Raw genomic sequence first — 23,274 nt, 5'->3', positions numbered from 1 at the left:
TTCTTCATTTACCAGGGCATCTTCTGTGGCGGAACAGCTAGGTGAGTCACCAAACGCTAGCTCTTTCAAACCAAACAAAGTTGCATTTTGTCTTCGGGGCCCCTTTAATGCCCAACAAAGAGTGCTTCCCCTTGCCCACCTTGCAGTCGAGCAGCACCCTGGTCAGACCGGTGGTCTGCATCTCGGGCAGCACATGAAGGTCGCGCTGCCCGAGGTCCTCCCGGGTGTACAGGTGGTAGGCCTCGCCCGAACGCAGCCGCCCCGCACGCCCCACTCGCTGCCGGGTGCTCGACTGGGAGGTGGGGAAGGTTCCCAGCAGGGTGACCCCTGTGGCCAGGTTGAAGCGCTGCTCCCGCTGCAGGCCCGCATCCACCACATACACCACGTCGTCCACCGTGATCGACGTCTCCGCCAGGTTTGTCGACAGGATCACTTTGCGCACCCCTGCGTGCGGCACCGCACCAAGTGGGAGGGGAGAAAATGTGGCCCATTAATGAGCACAAGAGAGAGCACCAAACTTTGTGCATGCCACAAAATGTCAAGGAAGTGGGCGAGCTACAACGATTACCATGGCTGAAAGTGGCATTGATGAGCATGTGAGAGAGCACCAAACCTTGTGGCATGCCACAAGTTGTCAAGGAAGTGGGTGAGCTACAATGACTAACATTTTTGAAAGTGGCATTGATGAGCACAGGAGAGAGCACCAAACCTTGTGGCATGCCACAAGTTGTCAAGGAAGTGGGTGAGCTACAATGACTATCATCTTTTATAGTGGCATTGATGATCATGTGAGAGAGCACCAAACCAAGCTTGTGGCATGCCACAAGTTGTCAAGGAAGTGTGTGAGCTATAATGACTATCATCTTTGAAAGTGGCATTGATGAGCATAGGAGAGAGTACCAAACCTTGTGGCACACCACAAGTAAAAAAAGTGGCTGAGCTACAATGATTATTGTAGCTCAGCCACTGTTGAGTATGGTTTGTTAAAGAGCATTAGGTTCACTTATAGATTTGACAAACACTGCCCCTTAAGAGGAGATGAGAAGAGGGGGGAACATTAGGGGAATATAATCATCTACTCTGCCACCCACCCACAAGTAGGATTACACGGGCCTCTCAATGGTGCGAGAAAGATGACCCAAAGTAGCCCTTTTTAACTGTCAGGGCTTTCGCGAATAGCGCAGCCCACCTTTAAAAAATATGTCAGTGAAACCAGGAAAATGCACAAGGAGACAGCAGGGCAAAGTGACGGGACGAAACGACAGGAGCACTGGGACCCGAGCGATGGGACCACATGACAGGCTTTGCCTACCCCCATCGTTCCCGTGATCTCTTTTTGCTTCTGTCATGTGGCCCCATCATTTCTTCCTGTTGTCTCCACTTCAGCGTTGTTTTGTTTGGTAAACCAATTCCTTGTTCTACAACCAGCCCGACAGCAGGTATTGTCCCAGCCAGTTTCGCACGGCAACACTGTCGTCCAAGCAACGAACCAGGCGGTGGAGTTGCAAATATCCTCTGCTGCTCCGAGTAGTGCAGGCGGGAGTGGAGAGGGAGGATCCATTCGTGGTGCTGGGGGGGAACCAGCTTGCACAGGGCCAAGCGCACTTTGTTGATCTCGTTCCAGCCAGGCAGGAAGCAGAGGATCGCTCCCGGGGGCTTCATTCTCATGAGATAAACCACCACATCCGGCACCAGCCTCACAGTGTCGGCTGGATTCTGCAAAGAGGGTGAGGAGGGGGCAAGATAGCCGACTGGCTTCATGGAGAAGAAGTGTCACACACCCGAATGCGCCTTTACATGTGCCCCACATTGCAACCTCCTTCAAAACTTGTAGGCTAGAGGAAAGCTCCATCCTGACATCCCCCTTGCACACCTCACTCCCATTCCCTCTACACCATAACCTCAGTGACACATTTTTGGGGTTATTTAAAAAAAAAAGTTTTTTTTTTTTGAGGCTTAGTGCAATAAAAGCAACACCTGGGCCCGTTTGCCCGAACACGATAAGTGCGGGAATAAGTTCTCAACTACGACTTTAGCGCTGTCTAGGTAATAAGAAGTTTGCCCGAAAGTGATACAAACGCTCGGTTAAGGTAGCGTTTCCGTCGGGTTTTCTGGCAACCAGCTTATTTTCCGTGGCCGACTTCGACTTATTGGCGTCTTATTCTTAAGCGGGAACTTAATCGGGAACTTATACGTACGGGCAAACGGGCCCAGGGCTCATACGAGGCATGCTGCAGTGGCGGATGGATTCCAGATTAATTTTGACCACCTCGGGATTCGTAACATGAAAATGAAATCTGGACACATGAGCGTTTTCGCTTTTCATCTCTATCATGTCTTTGGGCTCAGCAGCTCAATTCAGCGAATTAAAAAAAAAAGTGCAACCACAGAAAATGCATTATCTGAATACACACCGAACTTAACTCTTTCGCTACCGCGCCTATCAAAATCGATCAATTTGATCGATACTTTTGGGAGCGCCTTTTCATAGCGTTCCAGGCGTTTCTCGAACAAGTAAAGCTGTTCGGAGTTAGATCAGAAAATGGCCTTTCAAAATCAGTTTTGTTTTCATTTTTACAACGGAAACGTGATTTTTGACACGCTTTTGAATCACCTGGGTGTGGAAAAGGGGCGTGGTCATCGCGCGTCAAGGCTACCAACGAAGAATGCGTGCAACTCGTAATTACTCTGCACCAGCGCTTGTTTTTTGCTATCAGGGCGTGAATGGGGAACTAGCAAACGATTTTCAATCGTCAGGTTCACGCTCTGACAGTAATAATCCCAGAAATCGGCTGAAAATGTCAAGCAGTGCCTGGTTGCAAAGCTACTTTATGATTTTAGGCAGTTTTATTGCCTTTGCACAAGTTGTTCTAAGTACTGTGGTAGTTCTACTTGCCCCAGGACCATTCGCAAACAGTTTACAACAGTTTCGGTTTCGTTCCTGCATGGCGAAATTCTTATTTAGCGCTACTACGCAGTTACCCAACTTCAAGGCTAACTGCCATGGCGCCTGAAGCGTCCGCGACTGATCCTCGAACAAAGCACGCCGCTCCTCATTTCCCCCCACCGTAACCCGATTTCTGTGATAAGAACTTCAGATGCAAGTCAAAAGGTCACACCCAGTCGCCAGATATCTGTTCCGCCGAGGACAGCGCTTCAAACCGGCCTTACACTGCCAGCTGTTCGCCTTCCAGTTTCCTTTTCATGCGACGAGGGTATATCCGGGTGTCTAATGTTGCTGCTTAGTTGAACTGTCTATTCGGACGGAGTCTCTGATAAGTTTTTGTACTGTTTCATTTGAAAAATGTTAGGTGGCGCTGCAATAGAGGAGGCTCGTTGCGCTGATCTTTTTCAGCGCGCGACTGCTACTCGGCCAAAGATCGCAGGGGACGATTCTAGCTCATCGTACCTCATTTTTGCGAGCAAGGCTACAATTGCGAGTAAGAAGATGATAATAAAGTTCAGCTTTATGTTTTGAGAGATAACTGACCGTGAACGACAACAAACATCAGCCACGGCGTTCCGTTTTCAACTTCATGCATGTTTTTTTCCGCATCGCGTGCTTGTCCCAAATATTGTGGTCGCTGTAAATGCAAAGTCAGCCATTGACAAGATGTTTTTACGTTATGTGGGGGCAAATTGGTGCCTCTGATAACGTCAAACCGCCAGATTTATTCCAGGGAACCACCCGAAATTGCACATTTTGAATTAGAGGTTGGGCTTCACCGCATGACACGAGCACCGTGCGTGCTAACATTTTTTTTTTATATCTAAAAAACTGTTCCGCGCAAGTCAACATTTTTTTTAGGTTGTGTTTTTGAAATGTTTCCCTACAAAATGTATATTCTTATTTTTTTCTACTACCGGTGGTTTGATATACACAACTCCTTTTTTATTCTTTTTTTCTACAACTTGACAAAAATTTTGATTTTGATATTTTTTTTTACAACTATGATATATGAAAACCTTTAAAAAACTGGTGTTATTGGAAAGGCCGTTAAATAATCTACATTTTGTGCACCTGCAATTAGTGCCTAAATAATGTTTTAGCAGGAAAAAAAATGTTTTCTTGGACCCCCCAAAATTGGTCAATTTTCTGCGGTAGCGAAAGAGTTAAGAAAAAAGTTACAGTGAGGTCGAGCTTTTGCAACACGACGTTAGTAAAAACAGCGTGAAAAAAACAGAAAAAAAAAACATGGTTTTACTTTAGCCCGATGCCATCGGTAATTCAATAAGCTGCTAGATGCACAAAATTGTACACAAGAAACCAAACAAAGGTGGAAACCCCACATCTCACCTCTTTCAGGTGCCTCTGCGTTATGCACGTTGCTACGCAGAGCAATGAGCTGAAGACTACTCACTAGGACCTAGACCTAGGTTGCTGGATGCAATAAAATTTGTTCTCTCCCTCTCCTAAATTGTGCGACTACAGTTCTAACATGTGATCAGCACCAAGGCAATGTTGTTAATCCCAACATTGCTGCAAACCTGTCCAAATACTGCATGCATTTGCAGCATGCCGAGAGATGCAGTGAAGTCGAGACAGTCTTTCCACCAAGCTAACATCCTCGATTACCAAAAAGGTTCCTAAACAGCTAATTAAAGAGATAAACCAGGAAACATGCCCAAATCCAACAAAAATGAATAATCATTGGTTTCACCTACTGCACAAGCATAACTTTTCCCCGCAGACTTTTCCAGCGCTGTGTCGTCGTTCCTACTCCTTGTGTCCTGTCTCCTTCGTGTAGCTTTTTGAATTGATCAGACTTTTTCACGCTTATGTTTAGAAGGCTGGTTCACAGGCTGGGTCGCCTGGTTTTCATTACCACAGAGATATGGCACTTCTAAATGTTTTCACACTCTGTAAACACTAGCTGTAGAAAAAGATGATGACGTAGTACATAGTAGAGAAAGAGGAAGCAGCTTGCTTGGAACGGTGGCCTCCGGTCTCTACCTTGTATTCGCTCGTCCCTTTCTTTACACTAGCTTTGTGTGTTCTTCGGCGAATTACCTTTGGCAGGCTGCTCAGAGACACCACGTTGGCTGCCGACAGGTCCTCCAAGAAGTACTGCGTGACGGGGTGGATCTTGCCCGGAATAGCGATGATGGGCGCACCCCCAAAGTATTCTGAAAACTTGCCCGCATCGATGGTGGCGCTCATCAAGACCACCTGCCAAGTAGGAGACAGCGACGCAAAGCCAACTAAACTTCAACTTTTAATTATAAAAGAAGAAAGAACAAACACAGTTTGTTGAGAAATGCAGCAGAACCTCAGGAGTTTTAAATCAGTTAAGGTGGCAGATGGGTCTTTGGGGCCGAAAAACGATCAAAAAAATAGTTTTCTGGAAAATAGTATTTGCAGCATCCACAGCCATTTTTCTACCAGTCTGCAAATTTCCTCATAAGCCACCATATTTTATTGTAAATAGCATTTTAAAGTGCACTCTACAGATAAGTTCGCGCAGAATTCGATGGTGAAACGGCACTTTTCTTGCAACGCCACGCTAGCATTTCGCACTCGGCTATCTCGGCACCCAGAGCAGGTGCAACTGTAATTTGTTTTGCTTTCGATACCTAAATGTGTGGAGAATACAATGTTGGGAACTAACTTTTCGAATGGCGGCTTTGGAAAATTTATTATTGTGTTCAATTGACACCACGTCTGAGCCACTTCTGGCAAAGCGTGGGAGGAGTGAAGTTCAGTGTGCCGTAAAATGACCATAAACAGCTAAATAAAAAAAAATTCCCGGAATGTTGTATTTTTTAGTCATTTGTCTGCCTAGCCATGGGGTACTAATCACCATTCTTTATGCAGTGGTTATTTGGTTTTGTGACCCAAAATAATGGCAATTAATCATTAGTTATCTCAAAAAATAATCAACTCACAAAAAATCTAATTGCAGGTTTCAATTCAGCACAAACAACTCCACAAAACTGTGAAGTTTCATTAAAATTGGTTTGTAAATAAAAGAAAAACAGCTGTAAGACCAGTCTGCCCCCTCAATATGAAACACCCAATAACGCCTATAATTTTTATGAAAATATTTATCTTTGAGTGGTTGCAATGCTCGTTAGCCTGCTAGTGGCTGGCATGAACTGGCCCCATCTCTGAAAAGATAGTAAACAGGAGTTAACTCCCTTACTCACACTTGCTACTATTGACAAAAAGAGAAAAAATGGGACAGATTTTTTTCAATTTTTTAATTTCGTGTGAAGCAGCATTCTGTTTTTTTCTACAAACATATGCCAATTTGTTAAGCCTTTTTGCAAACCCGCAGTGCTGATGCTGAGTGGAACAGGCGGACTAAATCAAGAGTATCAAAACAGACACCATTGTCTTGCAGCAACGCCGCATTTTATTCCTATCCCACTCATAATATTGAAATATCCATGATCGACTACGCACGGCAAGCAACACACGGGTGAAAGAAGTACACAGGACCAACGGCGTATGCTTTATTCTGTATGCCTTTCTTTCGGCCCTGCATTTTTTTCCGCACTGTAGTTGATTATGGGTTACCTACTCGCCCAATCCTGCACTCTGTGAAATATACAGGTAAAAGCAAAATGTCCGAGGACACCCAAGCACTTCGTTGCACTTCTGAATGCAAAAGCTTTAGTGTCCATTTGAATGCATGAGACGCCTTGCTTCTACCCCGCATTATCAAAGGGCTCCATCATCTTGCCACCGGAGACTGTGCTTTGCGACCAGTGTCCACTTGACGCTCTCAAATGGCTTCAATCTGTCTTTTACAAACTGTGTTGCTGCTTATGCTTGCTGCCATGTGGTCGAGATTCGATGACCACGGTGAATTTCGCTACCTGTTCGTTCGCTTACTCGACTGTATTCTTTCCCTCAGACCTCACTTCATCCGTGGTGTAATGGTGTGGACAGCCATCTTTCACTGTGGGCAAATTTTAGCTCATGCTATACAACGCCTTGTACCATGGAACACTTCTAAGACGCACGGTCCAAGAGCTGTTTTGTTGTTACAGATGTTGATGCCAGCTTTTTTACTCAATCGGCTCCTAATACTACATATGGTAAAAAACACTTTGCCGTGGTTGAACGCAATTAAACAAAGTTGGTCTGGCATATAATGAAAGCGCACACAACTGCAAATGGAAGCGAAAACGCAGACCGCTGCTTGGCGCGTTCGGCGTGAACACATAGTGAACGTGGATGCAGCCAGCGCCTCCTCGTATCATTCACCAACAGCACGTGCCCTGAACTCTTCCCCTCTCCCTCTCTGCAACCCTCCCCTTGGAACAAACAAGCGTTAGATGCTTTCACTGCACAGCCGCATGGGGCGCTGGCCTGACCTTGGTCGAGCTCGAAGGTCAGATTGACGTCACGAAAAGCAGGCCGTTTTGCGGGTATGTACCTTGAGCACGGAGCAAGAACATATGCAGGAGGCGAAACGGCCCCTTGCAGCAAGTGCAGCCGAGCGAACAAATAATGTCACAATGAAAACCAACGCAGACAACAAATCTCTGTAGCTGCGACGCCAAAAAAGAGTGTGACAGCCTCTGATGGGTGCAGTGATGGCGGCCACCACACCTTCCGGGGCTGCGCAGTGAAATGCCGACTGTAGCGGCCACGCAGTATCTTCTGTGACAGATGCCTTTTGCTTACGGGGAACCCGTCTTAACATTCCTATGGGACTTAGTACTCCATGACCCACCGGCTCGAAAACCACCGTGCACCAATACGAAAAGTTTTGCGGATCCATGACAATGCTCCAAATGGCCTAGTTTGCTTATTTGGAAATATGTCCCATCTGTACTGAAGTACAAAAAAACTCTCGCTTGTTAGACAGCTAGTGCCATCTAGTAAAAGCTAGATAAACCAACATGAGTTTCTTGTTTGCTTTCTATTTCAGTAAAAAAACGGCATGCTTCTAAAAAAAACCGTGGCTGATTCCTCTGTCACAGGAATTGGTAGAATTGGTTAAACACAAAAGTGAAATGTGCAGTGAAATGTGCAGCTGAGCATGATTTGCGGGTCGGCGGCTGTCTTGTGGGTGTGCTTGGCGAGTGACGACTTGCTGGTGGGTCGCTTCGGCAAAAGTGTACTGGCGTCATTTTCGTGACGGATATGACGTATGTGAAATATTGGTGTGTCGCGGCATAAAACACTTTAGCATTAAAATATGAAACTCGAAAACAAACAACCCTAAATATATTCAGTACTAAAGGTTGCTTCCCCGCAAGAAGACCCAGTGTGCAGGGGTGCAGCCTTTACTGGCCGCTTGCTTTGTTGTACTGGCGTCATTTCCGTGACAGATATGACGTCAGTGAAATCTTTGTCTATCCAGGAACCAAACACTTTCGTGTTAAAAAGCAAACTGGGGACGTTTTCACTGAAAACTTTTCGTATCGGTGGGCAATGGTTTTCAAGCCCGTGGGTCATGAACTTGCAATAGCAAGTCCCATAGGAATGCGATCAAGTGAGTCTCCCCGTTAAGCATCTGGCCGCCCAAGGAAGCAGCGTGACTGACGGTCTTGTTCTGGCTCCGTGACCTGGAACACTAGAACGCATTGCAAATGGAGCGGAAGTACTCGCCTTGAGGGTGCTGTTGCCCTCGAGCACCTTGCGGAGCAGGACGAGGAGGAAGTCGGTGCAGACGTCCCGCTCGTGCACCTCGTCCACGATGACGTGCGAGAGGCCCTGCAGGGACGGGTTCTCCTGCAGGTGGCGCAGCAGGATGCCCACCGTGCAGAAGAGCACCCCTCCCCGGGTGGGCAGCAGCTGCTTGTTCAGGCGCACCTGGAAGCCCACCGTCTCACCCAGCTGCGCAGGGTGGGCGGGCGAGTGTTCATGAGCAATAAGAATTGTGAAAGGTGACAGCTGTGTAACGTTACCGGGCAGTGAAGGCCACAAAACAGTATATCCTGCCCAGCACACCCCCCATAACATGTCTAAAGTCACTCCGCACACTGTTCTACTGAGCAGCTAGAAGCCCACCGCACGGCCTCTGTGGCCCCGAGGTAGAGTTCTGGGTGCCGGCGCTGAATTCCCCGGTTTGAGCCCCAACTAGCCTAACCACATTTTGCACAAAACTCAGCACTACAGTATAAAGAAAAGAAATCACCAGCACCGGCAGCATTCAAACCTGTGTCTGGTAGCTCAATAAAGTTAGAGTCAGTCGTCTTATGCTTGTGCTACACGGCAACTTTCAATTGACAGTTGAACGCTCACCGTCAAGTGTGTCCTATGTAGCTACAATGCGGCACTTAGTAAACAATTGGTTCAAAGGCCAAACGACCGTGTAGCACACGTACTACCCACTTGGCTACAACTGCGAGTTAGTACCCGACAGTCCAAGAGCTTACTCACTCGGCTGTGACCATGGGGAGCAGAATCACGCCACCTGCTTGATACAGAACACGTGATAGGGTGCACACTGCACCTGCGGGCGCCTAGTTTAAGTGTGCACGTTCCGTTCGTTCATTCTGCTTCTTCAGTTTGCTTCTTCTTTGTCATTATAGCAACAAAGATGGAGTAAAGGTCATTGCGGCAGCAAACAAGAAGCAAATCAGCCGCAATCGTGGACTTAAACCATCATGATGGTCAGGAAGGTTGCATACAGCTTTGCTACCTTCAAGTTTTACACGTTAGTGTGAGCTTCCTGCATTTTTTTTTACTTCAGAACTGCTTTTTAGGATGGATTCTATGCATTGTTTTTGTTAATTACGGTGATTTGGCATCCTTTAGGTCAGCTTGGGTTCGGGGAGCAGCCTATAAATGTTTAGTTAACGCTCTGTTTAGCTTAGTTGTTTAGTGAACGCTCCTTCAAGAAAGGCAAAACAAGTCTGCTGAAGAGGAAGGGTGACCACTGTCCCGCCAGGATGAGGGAGGAGTATGCATTTTTCTACACCAACAGCATTTTTTCACAAGGGGAAAGGTAGCAATGTCTCATAAAAAAGTGGAATTGTTGACGCGACTTGTTCTTCCGCAGATTGCCAATGTGAGGATTAGGTCATTCTCTTTAGCCACTATGATGATGAGAGTGTGGATGTTGTGATGTAGATAGATACAAGTGGACGGACACACTTATTGCTTGGACCACACATGTTGTATTGTGTGATAAAAAAAAAGCTTAATGAGGGATCGTGGCTCTTAAAAACAAGTTATTTTAATTTTTCAAGTGAACTGTGTGAAACTTGTCAGTCTTGCTGCTCTTTTGCCACTTACCGCACAATCAGCTTTCCATGTTCCAGCAAGGCTTTAACTTCCGTAGGCTAAAGCACTGTAAAATATTTCTATCTTCAAAACCAAGTGCTGCCAATAATTAATAAAGCTCAAACTTCTGCAACATGAAACTCTGTTTTAGAAACCTCTTGAACTTCAGAAATATCTGTCTCCGAGCTTCCTTGCGTCCTTTTGGCCAAAATTACAGCTGAAAATTCCCCGAAAAAAGGGAAAATTCCCCGCATAGAACATCACTGATTGCGTCGCCCGCCCTACCGCCACACACCTGTTCTCCACGTTCTGAGGCAACGCGCCTCGCCATGCTGATGGTGGCTATGCGACGGGGCTGGGTCACCACGATGTTGCACGACGAGCCCACTCCTTTCTGGATGTACTCCTCAAAGATGTACTGCGGCACCTGGGTCGTCTTTCCAGAGCCCGTCTCGCCACAGAGGACCACCACCTGGTTGTCCTCAACCATGCGCACAATCTCCTCCCTGCGACGATGGCATCAAACGCCTGTTTGCCCAGCCCTTGATTGATTGATTGATTGTAGGGTTTAACGCGCCGACGCAACGCAGGCGATGAGGCACGCCGTAGTGGAGGGCTCCGGATTAATTTTGACCACCTGGGGATCTTTAACGTGCGCCGAAATCTCGTACACACGGGCATTTTTGCTTTTCGCCTCCATCAGAAAAGTGGCCGCCGCGGCCGGAAATCGAATCCGCGACGTCGTGGTTTGCCCAGCCCTGCCCACACAGTCGAGTCCAAAGCTCCAACTCACCACACAAGCTTGCTGTCAGGAAAGTGAGCACTATTTTCCTTAAGGGGGACATGGGTCTTAATTAAAACAAGTTCTAAACCTTAAAGTGGCTATGCAGACAAAATACAAGCTTGTTTGTTACATGGGTCTTAAAACAAGATCTAAATCTTAAAGGGGCAATTGCAGACAAAATACGAGTTTGTTTCATTTGAAAGATTTCGTGTTTCATAGTGCCCCCAGCGCTTGTCCAGCAGCAAGTGATGCCGTACTCACAGAGAAATGTGTAAATTTACGTTAAAATTTTGATTCTCCCGTCAAATCGCAAGTTTTCGTGACGTCTGCCATGAAGTCACAAGGGTGGGTATTCAAACGAAATTCCAGTGCGTCATCAGGCTCTCCAGCCTTATTTACCATCAGTGCTTCATTTTTTACTGTATTTGCACGTGGCTTGTTTTTGTTACGATAGAAAGTAATTGTTTCGTGAAACATGGGGTATGCTCGACAAACAGGGTCACATAAGACACCGTCGCTTACGCCAATCGGCCAGTGTCGTGTAAGACAACTCCAAAGCGGCAGACTGCTGTGCAGCTAAAACAAGCACAGTGCGCACAGTACCAACAGCAGTGCATATCAGTACTTCTATTTTTACGTGTATTTTCGTAACTTTCATTGTTTACCTCCCCATTCTTATGGCTGTAAAATGAATGCGCATTCGTTTTAAGCGCAAATAGCTCGTTCGGCAAGCTTCTAAGCCTTGCCTAATTTGCATTTGCTTTTGCCGGCCTCAGCCAAACGCACAGCTCGGCGTGTGTCATCCTAGGTTCTGTTCCGGGGAATAAGCTAGTTGGTCGCGTGGCCATTTCGTTTTTTCCTATCTGTATAGCTTATTTGAGCAAAGTGTGCGTTAAAAGTGGTCAGTATGATTCTAACAAAGCAATCTTTCGAATGAACTAAACTTGTGTTTTGTTTGCATGGCCCCTTTAAGCTAACTCAGTGAAACTTGCCAGTTTTGCTGCTTTTTTCCCCCACTGACTTAAAATATGTGCCATTATTTTTTGAGTCAGTCAATCAGTTCCTAAGATAACTAGAGATAATTAGGCATTTTTGGAGGAACAATAGACACCACACTGTTAGCCATAAAACTGTAATCTTCATAGTACTAGAAAGTACATAAAAAAACACTGAATGAACTATAAGAAACAGTTTTTCGATGCATCACTATGGAACTAGTCTTACAGCTCATTAAACTTCAGTGTTTGAAATAGGCGTTCAAAATCATTCCTTGCCACTGGTGCCACCTGGTTTAATGAGCTGTAAAATTAGCTCCAAGCGATGCATAAAAAGAAACCATTTCCTACAGTGCATTCATCAGTGTTCATAGTGTTAGAAACTATGAAGATTACAGTTTTGCGGCTAACAAACACTGCCTTGTCTATTGTCTTGTCTTGTCTCCAAAAATGGCTAATTATCTCTATTATCTTAAAGGTGTGTTTATTATTAACCATTATTAAATTATTAAACGAAGGCCTGTTCGATGCTCAATCGTGTTGGAAAAAGAGTTGGACTCAAGTATGCTTTTAGAAACAAGGATGGGACTGCCCGTGTTTCAAGAAATCTGTTTGGAGAGCCTGCGGTTGTAGTCTAAGAATCACTGCGAAAATTGCGGAAACAATAGCAAACTACCACCATGTCCACATTTTTGGATTCAAAATTCTGCCCGCTGTCACTGAGAATAAGCGTCCCATTCCACTGCCGCTAGCTGTTGTTTTCCAGGATTTGGTTGAATCAGAGGAATAGGTTTAACCCCATAGAGTTCAGAACAATCAATGTTGCCCAGTAACACGAATAACGATCTCAAAGTGCACTTGAAAGAGAAACCTGAAGCTAAATAGTGTTCATATAGGCGCCGATATTGAAAATAGCCATTGAATAGCCATCGATATTGAATAGATTGAATACCGTATTTACTCGCGTAATCCTCGCACTCGCGTAATCCTCGCACCCCTAATGTGAGCCACCAAAACTTTGATTTTTTGGTTCCTCGCATAATCCGCGCACCCCCAACTTTGCAGCGGCGAAAGTTGCCTGCTCAGCGCTCGCGAAACCCGCACCGCCCGCACGGTGCACGCGCTCTCCAACGCGCGCCCTCCCCCGCCGCCTCTCCGTTCGGCGGAGAGCGCTGTGTATCCAAGGCCATCCAGGCGCCCTAACAACCTGCATGGCTACTCCCTAACAGGCGCCCAAACACTCTACTCACACTGTCCTTGAGCCGGTTTCGCGTGCGCGCAACAAGACGGTGTTCGCGCAGCCCGCTGTCGTGTCGCCATCGTGGTCCCGTCGTTAAGCGGCAGCAGTCAGTGAGTCACTCGCGTCAGTGGTGGATAGCTCGCTGCCATTTTGAGAACTTTTTGATCTATTGTTTTGTGCTTGGTGCCGCTTCGCCATGGGGAAGACCGCCAGCTACACTGCCGCTTTCAAATTGAAAGCGAAAGAGTACGCGATGGAACACGGCAACCGTGCCGCAGGCAGGCGCTTCGGCGTCACCGACTTCAACGTGCGTTACTGGAGTAGGGCACGCTCATAGGACGACGAGATAGGGCGTGCGCCAGAAAGCAAAGGCGGCAATTTCATGATCGCTGATCGACGGGAGACTGTTTACGTTGTAAATAATAATAAAAAGAAATAGCTGCTGTTGGCAACACTGAGCTTACATACAAAAACGACCGCTACATTTAGTGGGATTGGCATAAGACAAATTGGCAACACTGTGCACCGGACTTTTTTTTCCCGCATAATTCTCGCACCCCTAACTTTGCATTGACTTTTCCGAAAAAAAAGTGCGAGGATTATGCGAGTAAATACGGTAGATATCGAATACAAATAGATATTGAATAGCCATAGGCATTTTAGGGCACTAGGCCCAAACGCCAAAATAGGCATTCGTAGGCACTATAAAAACACCGTAAAAGCCATTCTTAAGCTTGAATTCATGCTCACATATAAGTGGGGCAATAGGAACACAAGGAACAAAGTAGGCATTCGCCTAAAATCTAGTCTCTAGTGATCACTGCCCATCCTAGATTCACTGAGGCCATAATGCGTTGAGAAACACTTGCTTAAACTACTGCCTAGTGGAGGAAGCCATCGATCAAAAGTACTTCTTCACATAAACAAACGTTGCGCTAAGAATGCTGTTTTCGGGCTGTAGCAGCATTTTTGTCCCCCTGTTCTCACCTGTGTGCAAAAATGGGTAGTCCCCGCCTCACCGCGTCGAAATGGCCCGAGTTCCTCTGCAATCCCAGCAGCTGCCGGTCCCGCGAGATCTGAAGGTGCTCGCTGCGGGAGGTGAGGAAACGTCCAGTCATGATGTCACGCACGTTGCGCGACTTGCCACTTGTGTCGTCAATGCAGTTTTCCGTGTCACACCCCAGAAATTCCTCCTCTTCCTGACCCTTTGATGCATTCAATACAATGGCCTGTAAAGATATAAAAAAAAAAAAAAAAAGAAAGGAATTAAAGCATAAATATGAGCAACGCTGGTTGGCACATCCCTATCGCCAGAAGCCACATTTGACTGATAGTGGGGTTTAACGTGCTGAAGCTACACATGCGCTATGAGGTGCATTGTAGTGGGGGGCTCTGGATTAGTTTAGACCACCATGAGGGAGTGGGATTATTAACATTCGCCGAAATTTTGACACACGAGCATTTTCGCTTTTCCCCTCAATCCGGAAAGCAGTTGCAGCAGCCGGGAATCGAACCCACGCCCTTGGGCTCAGCAGCACAACGCCTTAGCCACTGTGGCGGGCAAAGCGCTACATTCGCTCGGCTGCTAATGCACCGTAAATTTAGGTAAGAAAAAACGCAAGGAAATATTCATGCTTGATAAGCAAACGTCCGGCTCAAAATATTGTTAATTTCCAGAAATCTTGAGGCTTAGTCCCAAGAATCTTTTTCTGGCTATCCCCCACAACTAAAACGCGCATTCTATAAAGCACTTACAAAGCACAAAACTGCATTTCTCATAAGCACAAGTTCTCATAGGCTTTGTAAGTGCAATAGCACGGCCAAATATTGGTCCGCGGCAGACTCAAAGGCGCAAATAATGTATTGCGGGAGTAACGTTATCTAGCGAAAGAAAGACGCATAAAGATGGTGAGAGGGAGTGGTACAAACAACTTTTCAGCAAAAAAGCACTGTTCCTTTCTGCTGGGACAGTTACAAGTGGTGCATACAATGCAACCCCTGCCAATACATGAGTGACCTGAATGAGATAGCCTACCCACCGCGGTGGCTCAGTGGCTAAGGCGTTGCGCTGCTGGGCATGAGGTCGCAGGTTCGATTCCCAGCCGCGGCGGCCGCTTTTCTGATGGAGGCGAAAAGCAAAAACGCCCGTGTGTACAAGATTTCAACGCACGTTAAAGATCCCCAGGTGATCAAAATTAATCGGGAGCCCTCCGCTACGGCGCGCCTCATCGCCTGCGTTGCGTCGGCGCGTTAATTAAACCCCACAACCAATCAATGAATGAGATAGCCTCCGATAAGAGTAGCTCTGACGTGGACGCACAGAAACTAATCTAACATGCAATTGGAAGTGTGCCACCTTACTGCCTACCGCACCTCCCGAAGTAACCGAAAACGAATCCCCTCGATGTGTGGACCAGAGGGCAAATCCTACTGGCTGCCCAGTCTTCGAACGGGGTTGATTTCTCATGCGGACTCACACGATTGGCTGCCCAGGCTATTTTTTTTTTGTGACGTTTTTGTGCCTGCAGCCAATCACGCGAGGACCCACGAGAAATCAAGCCACCAAAGGTTTTCCAGAACTTAGTAGGATTTGCCCCACAGCTCGGTTATGGTAGACCTATCATTCGGCCCTCACATAATCCAGAGTTCTTCAATACATCCCAGTTGCGAAACCTTCCCAATCCGGGTGGCACAAGCACCCCTGCTTCGTTGAAGCTGAGGGTGCAAGTGTACTGGCACGGCACGTAGGGGACAAAAACTGCACTTTGCTCAACATTTACTCAATAACACAACTTAATAAAATAAAGCTTGCTTTCCAAAGTAAAAAAAACATTAAGTAATGTTCACTTATGCTACCACAGTTTTTTCATTTATGACTTACGGCAGCAGCCCCAAGCACTTGAGCACTATTTTAACTTTGCTTCCCCCTATTTTCTTCCAGTGCAGGGGGGCCAAGTGCGGACTTATTTTAACTGCAGAGAACTTTAGGGGCTCGCCTTGTCGTCGTAGCTCGCTCCATGGCGTACCGTCGTCACAGCGTCCCACACAAGCTTCGAAAGCCAAGCGGTTTATATAGTCATAACCGCTTGAAACTCGATTGATTGTGGGGTTTAACGCGCCGACGCAACGCAGGCGATGAGGCGCGCCGTAGTGGAGGGCTCCGGATTAATTTTGATCACCTGGGGATCTTTACAAACAGTTACAAACAGTTACAACCACTTGTTGGGTTGGTTTTTGCGATGGCAAGAAGGGAAAAAAATGGCGGGCGGGTTTTAAACTGCGCAGTAAGGCGGCGGCACGTGCGGAATAAACAGCAAGCACACAAGCACAAAAAAAAAAAAAAAAAATGACCTCAACTTTTGTTTGCGTTGTTTCAGGTGGGGGTCACACAAGCACTGCGAAGGTGGGAAATTTTAAAATGCGTTGGACAAACCCCCAAGGAGTGAGAACAGGGTGGCGAAGAGTGCGATGGGTGGTAGCAATGAGCCGATAACAGCGCCACAGCCCATTATGGCGAATCACTGCTCTGCAATTACGACAGCTTTCACGCTGAGAGGAATGGCTTTAATTTTTCAATAGGCCCATGGGGAGTTTCGCAACTGGTGTGTATTGAGTAACCCTGCGCATAATCCTCATTCTAACTCCTCAACCGAAGCCAGGCTCACCTCAAAGCGGTCAACGATGTCACGCATGTCATGAACACAGTCGGCGGGAAGAGCCACTGGCACAGGGGCACTCCGCTGACTCTTCAGCAGCTTCGCCTCCCGGTTCAGCTGGGAGTCCGAGCACGACCGGGGGCTCAGGGTGCGGTCTACGTGGCCGTTCCGGACCAGGTACTCAACGAGGGCCGCGGCGGCCAGGGACTCTGAGCGCGACTTGGTCGGCGCCTGGCCTTTAAACGCCAGCTCGCATGGCCACCTGACCCTCAGCACTGTCTCCCAGATGGCCTTGTTTGCTGCTCGCAATTAATAAGGAAGACATTCAAAGTCAGTACACCTCCTATGGACGAAGAACATGACGAACAGTGATGGGCATGTCCATGCACAGGAAAATGAGCAGGCATACACGAGTCCTCAGAAGAGACAAGGTAGGGTTGCCACCTGCCCGGTTTTGGCCCGGCCCGACCGGTTTTTTTAACAGCGGGCCGGTTGCCAGTCCATACTTAAAACTGGCCGTCATTGGCCAGTTTTTTGGCGCTCGTGCCATGATTATGTCCATTTTGGCGTTTTATAAGCGTCAATTCAACAAGTAGGACGATAAATAAGCGTCGACAAGCTGCGCAAAGACACACGAGCAGAGAAAATACGTGGGCGAGCATGCTGCCCGAGATGGAGGGGGACCTAAGGGAGGAAGGAAACAACGAAATGCTGCCACCGCGGTTACTTTTCAGTGAACACGTACAGAGCAATAACCAAGCTCTCAATCACCTACAGTACAAACGTTATGTTGATTTCTCTCTAAGAAAACACTATAATAAATGGCACTGCATGTAAAAATAATGGTGACTTCTTTTTTTTTAACACCAATTAAATATTCTATATCCCCTTCAGGCGCAACGTCCACATTTGTGGACACCAAGTTCACACCTCTGTATCTACAACATTAGTTTTTAATCTTGCGCGCAAACAGCGCTCCCTCGATATCTACATGTTCCGGCCAGAACCCGCGGCGCCATTTGTTGCACTACTTCAAAATAAAATCTTAAACCAAAGTAAAAAAAAAGCACGCATCCACATTTTATTATGGGACACGCAAGTGACTCTTATTTTTGAGTCTTGCGTCATACCCTTCAAGCGGGCATAAAATTTTGCATTCGTCAGTAATAGCTAAGATATCTATCATGCTATAGAACAAGATTTTGGCAATAGGCAACTATTTAAAATGTCTGAAAGGAATAGCAAAATTTTGCGTCCACAATCGTGGACGTTGCGCCTCAGTGCCTCTTTTTTAAATGTCTTCTATTTCGCTGTTTCTCGGTTCCACCTGCAGCAAATGATGTTTAAGCGGAGAAGTTTTGTTTCCTCGACTTTGAGATCATGCATCGACATGTCATGAAGTCGGTGATGCTACAGCAGAAGAAGTCTTGATGAAAATAGCCAATGGAGATGTTTCAGATGGCAACTTTGAGATGTTTCAGACAACCAATGGCCAGAGCAAATGAAAATCACTGGCCACAGCAAATGATCCTACCCAGTGCGCAACGCTGCAGGAAAGAGGAATGCTAGTTCAAGACGCACGTCCGCTGCAGGAAGTGCGACATTTTTCTTTGTTTGACGTATCCGAGCAACTGCCTCTACCTACTTAATTCTAAATGGACTTTTTTTGTGAACTAGTGCCAAATTGACAACCTAAGTACTTTTCCTGCAATGATCGTCTGCGAGTTTCAGAAATTGGAGCATCTGTTTTCTTCTTCGTCGGCTTTCAGTCATATTACTGCTTTGACGCGCAATGTCCACAAATGTGGACGCTAAGAAAAATTTTAACCAATAAACATTTTTTGCACTTCTTCTGGATTCGTTGTTTTAAGAGTCTCAGATATGCACAATATGAACAGAAAATATTTTTCACCAAGTCAGATTTATTTCGCGCCTGAAGGGGATATACCACCCCCACCGCCCACCTCGAAGGGCAGTTTTTTTTTTTTTTTTTTTTCTGAAAAAGATGGAAATTCTAAGGCAAGGTTAGGATCCTTGAGGAAGGGGTCCTACTTCAGGGATCGCCCTACTTTACTTTCTAGTCATCTGCCACAACAACAACGGTTTTTAAAGCAAAGCCTCAGTGTCCTCGCTGATTCCGTTGTACACCAATATGCTCCGCAGAAAAGCCAACTTTCTCCAACATTGATGATGAATGATCGTGGGTGAAGTGAGAGAGAAAAAAAACCGCTTCCCGTGGCCGAAATCGAACCGGGGTTCCTCGCGTTATGAAGCCGGCGACTATCGGAGTGCTCCAGTTTGACACAGTCGAAGCGAGCGCCAAGCAGCGGGTATCGATTCGCACCTTACACCCCAAACCCAAACGTTAGGCCTACAGAGTGCACACCAAAGAGTGGCTGTGGGTGTTGTACAAAAGTGGTGCGTACCTCCAGAGTGCACATACTCGCAGTGTGGGATCAGCCAACCGAAGAATCCACAATGAGAAGGCTTCTCGTTCAACCAACGTCGTCGTAAGACAAAGGGGTGCACGATTTTTGCACAATGGGGAACTAAACTAAGGCTGTCACCTTAGAAAGCCTGCAATTAATGCCTGCAGTCCTTTTGAGCCACCATTCCAACTACAGAAAGCCCAGCATGAGTCAACAGCTCACCAATCCTTCACATCTGGAATAGCTCAGGTCAGCAACATTGCCAATGTAACCAAGTGATTTCAACACCACTGTTCTATGGTTTAGAGGAGGGGTCAGCAACCTTTTGAAGTGTAGGGCCAAGTTTCAAGAAGCTGACACAGTGAAGGGCTGGACAGCTAATCGGGTGGGAAAAGGGGGCTTTGCAGGCAAAGAGAAATAAATCAGCGAATTCACAATAATATTTGACAATAATTGACAACATTTTTGATAAGTGTGAAGATGGGGGACAGTGCCAACTGGAAGCAATTCATTCTCTGTTCTTGCCTCCCGCCTAACCCCATATGAGGTCAAAACTGGCGTGCCATCCTTCAGGTAGGAAGTGACAGGGAGAGGGGTGGGGATTCCGATGACGTGCTGGAAGCCGCATTATACCTCCCCACGATCCACAGGTTGCTGACCCCTGGTCTAGAGCATCAAAGTAGGAGAGAGCCACAACAAATGCTCAAGACTTGTCAACCCTGCTACACTCCCTAATCAACACAAGGGAAAACAAACACGAACAACAAACAATCAACACAAAGCAATCAGTTTCCCACAAACCATGGCACAAGGTGTGTCAACAGCACACTTACACTGGCCAAAACATGTAGCGTACGATGGCATTAGGGTGTCGTCGAGTTTCAGCTGGCTAATGTAGGCGTAGATGTTGTGGAGCAGAGATTTGGCCCGGTTTATGTCGACCAAGCTTGGCACGAACGTGGGCCCCTCGTTACAGACTGGCGTCGAAGCCGCACCGCGCACATTCCCATTGATTTCTGCAAGAAGAAGTGAGCATGTGCAGTCAATAATGGTGTAACCAGACTTCTCAAAGTGTCATGTCTTTATGAAGGAAGCCAAATTTCATGCTGTTTAAAACCCCCCTATGACCTTTATTAGCAGATTACAGATCTCCAAACATGAAGATCTATTCTTTAATCTTCAAGCTTTATCCTGCGGAAAAACATGGAGCTGTACTTCACTCCCGCGTCGCAGGCATCTTACTGTTTGCTGTAACACACCAATGCCCAATCCGCTCTACCACTGAGGAAACAGGACAGGTCGCACTGCACCACTTGACGTCCATTTAAACAACCTCTCGCCAGCAAAATGGACATGTCATCAGTGAGGGCATAAAACCTAAAGCTGCATGTGCATCCCCCCTTCCTCACTGCACTCCTAACCCGTGCACAAACTGGCAACAGCTGATGGGCGCGTGCTGAGGCGGGAAATACAACAGCAAGAACGTCGCTAATAAGGCCTTTCAATCTGAACAAGAATCATGGGTTCGTGTTAGAATTCCAATGTGGGCAAGTTGCCTTTCATCAGGGAGGGGTTCACAGCTACTCTATGAGGAGGAATTTGAGGCGGCAATGGCAGTGGCTTTGTCGTTTTTAGGCTCGTTCACGGTGCTGTTGATTTTTCGCCATTATCAGCCAATTGCGCAGCTTGTGAAAGAGGCATTGGCAGCGGCAAGGGGAATAACAGTTGTGAACGAGGGGTCGGCGCTGGCGAGGAGGAGCGCCACAGCGGCGCCGAGTGAAGCGGCTTAACTGGAATGGAAACTGGGCTGGGAGGTTATACATATACTGCTTCATTGTAAAAAAAAAAAAAAAGGTTTGATGTGACCAGAATTAAGGAGAAAACAAGAGCCATGAAGGGTGTAGCTCCTTACCTGGGCAAGAGTCACTAGGCAGCCCAAGATCCTTCCCACAAGGATGTGTTGTTGGCACCTGGGGTGCTGTCGCTGGCTGCTTTGACAAATTGTGTGGAGCCTCGAACACCTTGTCGTCAAATATCCGAAGCTCCTGAAAGAAACGATTGCAATCAGATCCTCCCAGGTATCCTCTTTAGGCAGCCGCTTGTAGCAAACCAACGTTACTGTAGCACTATTGCCACCCGACTGCCATGCTCGAGTCGGGATAAGCTGCATCGCGAAACAATGACACGTTCAAAAAGGCTTTACAAAGACAATCCTTTCAGGACAACATGCCTGGACTGAATACGCGAAAAACCGAACCAACAATAAAAGGGCCATCCCCTTTACTAGCCAAAAACAGCCTGTAATTATTCGCCACCATTTGCAATTAACCCATCCCTTAAAGGATCATGCAGAGAGCATGGCCGACATATCTGACCGTCCCTTTCACTTCTTCACAGGCCCTTTCATAGAATCTCTCTTCACATACTGTCCTTTTCACTTCTTCACCTCTTTCCCATAAAAATAAACGTGACCCCTAGTGCCAAACTCTGAATGCGATCAGCTTCGGCGTTTGATGGGAAGGAACAGACACGGTAACTACTGCCGTTGGACGTACACGCACACATTCAACGTCTCGACACCAAAAGTGCAGCGTCAGATGGTGGAGATATGCATTTTGCCATGTGCTCGCAAGCTCCATTCTATTTTGCCGCCACATATGGATTTGTATGGATATTTACCGAGAAAACAAAAATAAATGAACAGCTTCATTTCGCACAGAAATCTTTAAGGGATGAACTAATTAGTATGACGCATTCATAACATGTAAAACTATACAAGCTACAACCTGATTTCTGTTTTGACATGGTCATAGCCAACTGCATTTACGCACCAAACTTGGTTATAATCGGTGCATATTAAAAATGTAGTTTCAATTTCCACGCTCCAAATTCTTGCTCTATGATAAAGTCCTGGCAGAACCCATAATGCCAGAATGCGAGAAAGGGCTTCATAAACGCAAATTATGTGGCGAATAGGAAATCCACGTCTCCCGACAAAATTTGTGTGAACGCCAAGTAGACGGACAGGGTTATCAACAAAAGGCCAGTCTGCTTATCCGACCAGCGCGCCCTACGCCGATTGCTAAACATTCCGATCCACCGCCAATTCTGCTCGAGCCAGAAAAATTCTAGTCTTTGGCGGGCTTGGAAAGTACACTTACTTTCAGAGCCGCGCACATTAGGCTCCTCGCTTGCAACAGTGATTCTTTTTTTGTCGGCGCCAGTGCAGCCACAGTCAGTTCTCGTGGCCACTTAACCGAAATTTGAGTCTTCCACGTCTCCTGCGCATTTTCTGAAAAAGAAACAGACACCCAAATTAACCACATGTCGCAACTTCCGTACGCGATATACAATACTGCCAAACATGTTGGCAGGGTGCGGCGTGAAAACTTGAAGCGTGCCTGGAGTTTCAAAAAAAGCGCTTTCGGATGTCATGCGCTCAGAAGCTTATTTGAGTAAAGAAATCACAAAGCTAAACCACGCGGTCACATCTCGCGTTCTTACCTAGACAGACTCGGTTAACGGTGATGGAATGGCCTTCACCGCACTTCTGGACAATGATACTGTCAAGGGAATTCAAAACTGCAGCAGGATCCATTGCCTCTCTGAAAGGGAATCGTTACGGCACAAACGCTAGTTAATAACTCTGGTTATCTCGAATTGCCGGTTTTCGGCGGTGGCATGCTAGCGAGAATCAATGCTGCTACTCAACCGCGTTCTATTGTACAGGCACGAGCGCTTCCAAAAGCTGCGCACGAGCTTGCCTACATGAGGGTGCCTACTAAAATGCGAGAATGCTGGGAATAAATGACGGAACGGCATTAGACCAATTGGACCACTCATATGTGAACCAGAGGTGTCAGTCACAATCAACCATGCGTCAATCGGCAAATCCACGTTGAGCGCGTCGAGGTTTGTCACGTGATCAAAACATTGTCGCGGTCCGCAACCGCGGTGAATCCTAAAAGGTTCAGAGGAACGATT

General features: G+C 46.8%; 1 protein-coding gene across 2 annotated transcripts in view; it reads right to left on the bottom strand.

The window, feature by feature from the left end:
* LOC144159327 (ATP-dependent RNA helicase DHX30-like) overlaps positions 1-23,211 on the bottom strand; it is a 44,625-nt gene extending 21,414 nt beyond the window's left edge. The window contains exons 1-12 of one of the 2 annotated variants that reach the window (XM_077690739.1): positions 23,003-23,211; positions 22,795-22,895; positions 22,452-22,582; positions 21,203-21,335; positions 20,124-20,306; positions 16,871-17,160; positions 14,193-14,434; positions 10,482-10,692; positions 8,567-8,794; positions 5,012-5,170; positions 1,491-1,716; positions 140-444 (exon numbers count right to left, since the gene is read on the bottom strand). In XM_077690739.1, coding sequence (XP_077546865.1) covers positions 140-444; positions 1,491-1,716; positions 5,012-5,170; positions 8,567-8,794; positions 10,482-10,692; positions 14,193-14,434; positions 16,871-17,160; positions 20,124-20,306; positions 21,203-21,335; positions 22,452-22,582; positions 22,795-22,895; positions 23,003-23,133 — 2,340 coding nt within the window. In that variant the 5' untranslated portion in view covers positions 23,134-23,211. Of the gene's footprint in view, positions 1-139; positions 445-1,490; positions 1,717-5,011; positions 5,171-8,566; positions 8,795-10,481; positions 10,693-14,192; positions 14,435-16,870; positions 17,161-20,123; positions 20,307-21,202; positions 21,336-22,451; positions 22,583-22,794 lie in introns of both variants that reach the window. The other variant, XM_077690740.1, reaches the window with a different exon arrangement.
* Positions 23,212-23,274: the final 63 nt, after the last annotated feature.

The sequence above is a fragment of the Haemaphysalis longicornis genome, unplaced genomic scaffold (genome assembly GCF_048455015.1).
Source record: "Haemaphysalis longicornis isolate Haplotype H1 unplaced genomic scaffold, Haemaphysalis longicornis Haplotype H1 scaffold_10, whole genome shotgun sequence".
NCBI classification, from domain to species: Eukaryota; Metazoa; Arthropoda; class Arachnida; order Ixodida; family Ixodidae; genus Haemaphysalis; species Haemaphysalis longicornis.
This window is presented reverse-complemented; position numbering and strand designations above follow the sequence as displayed.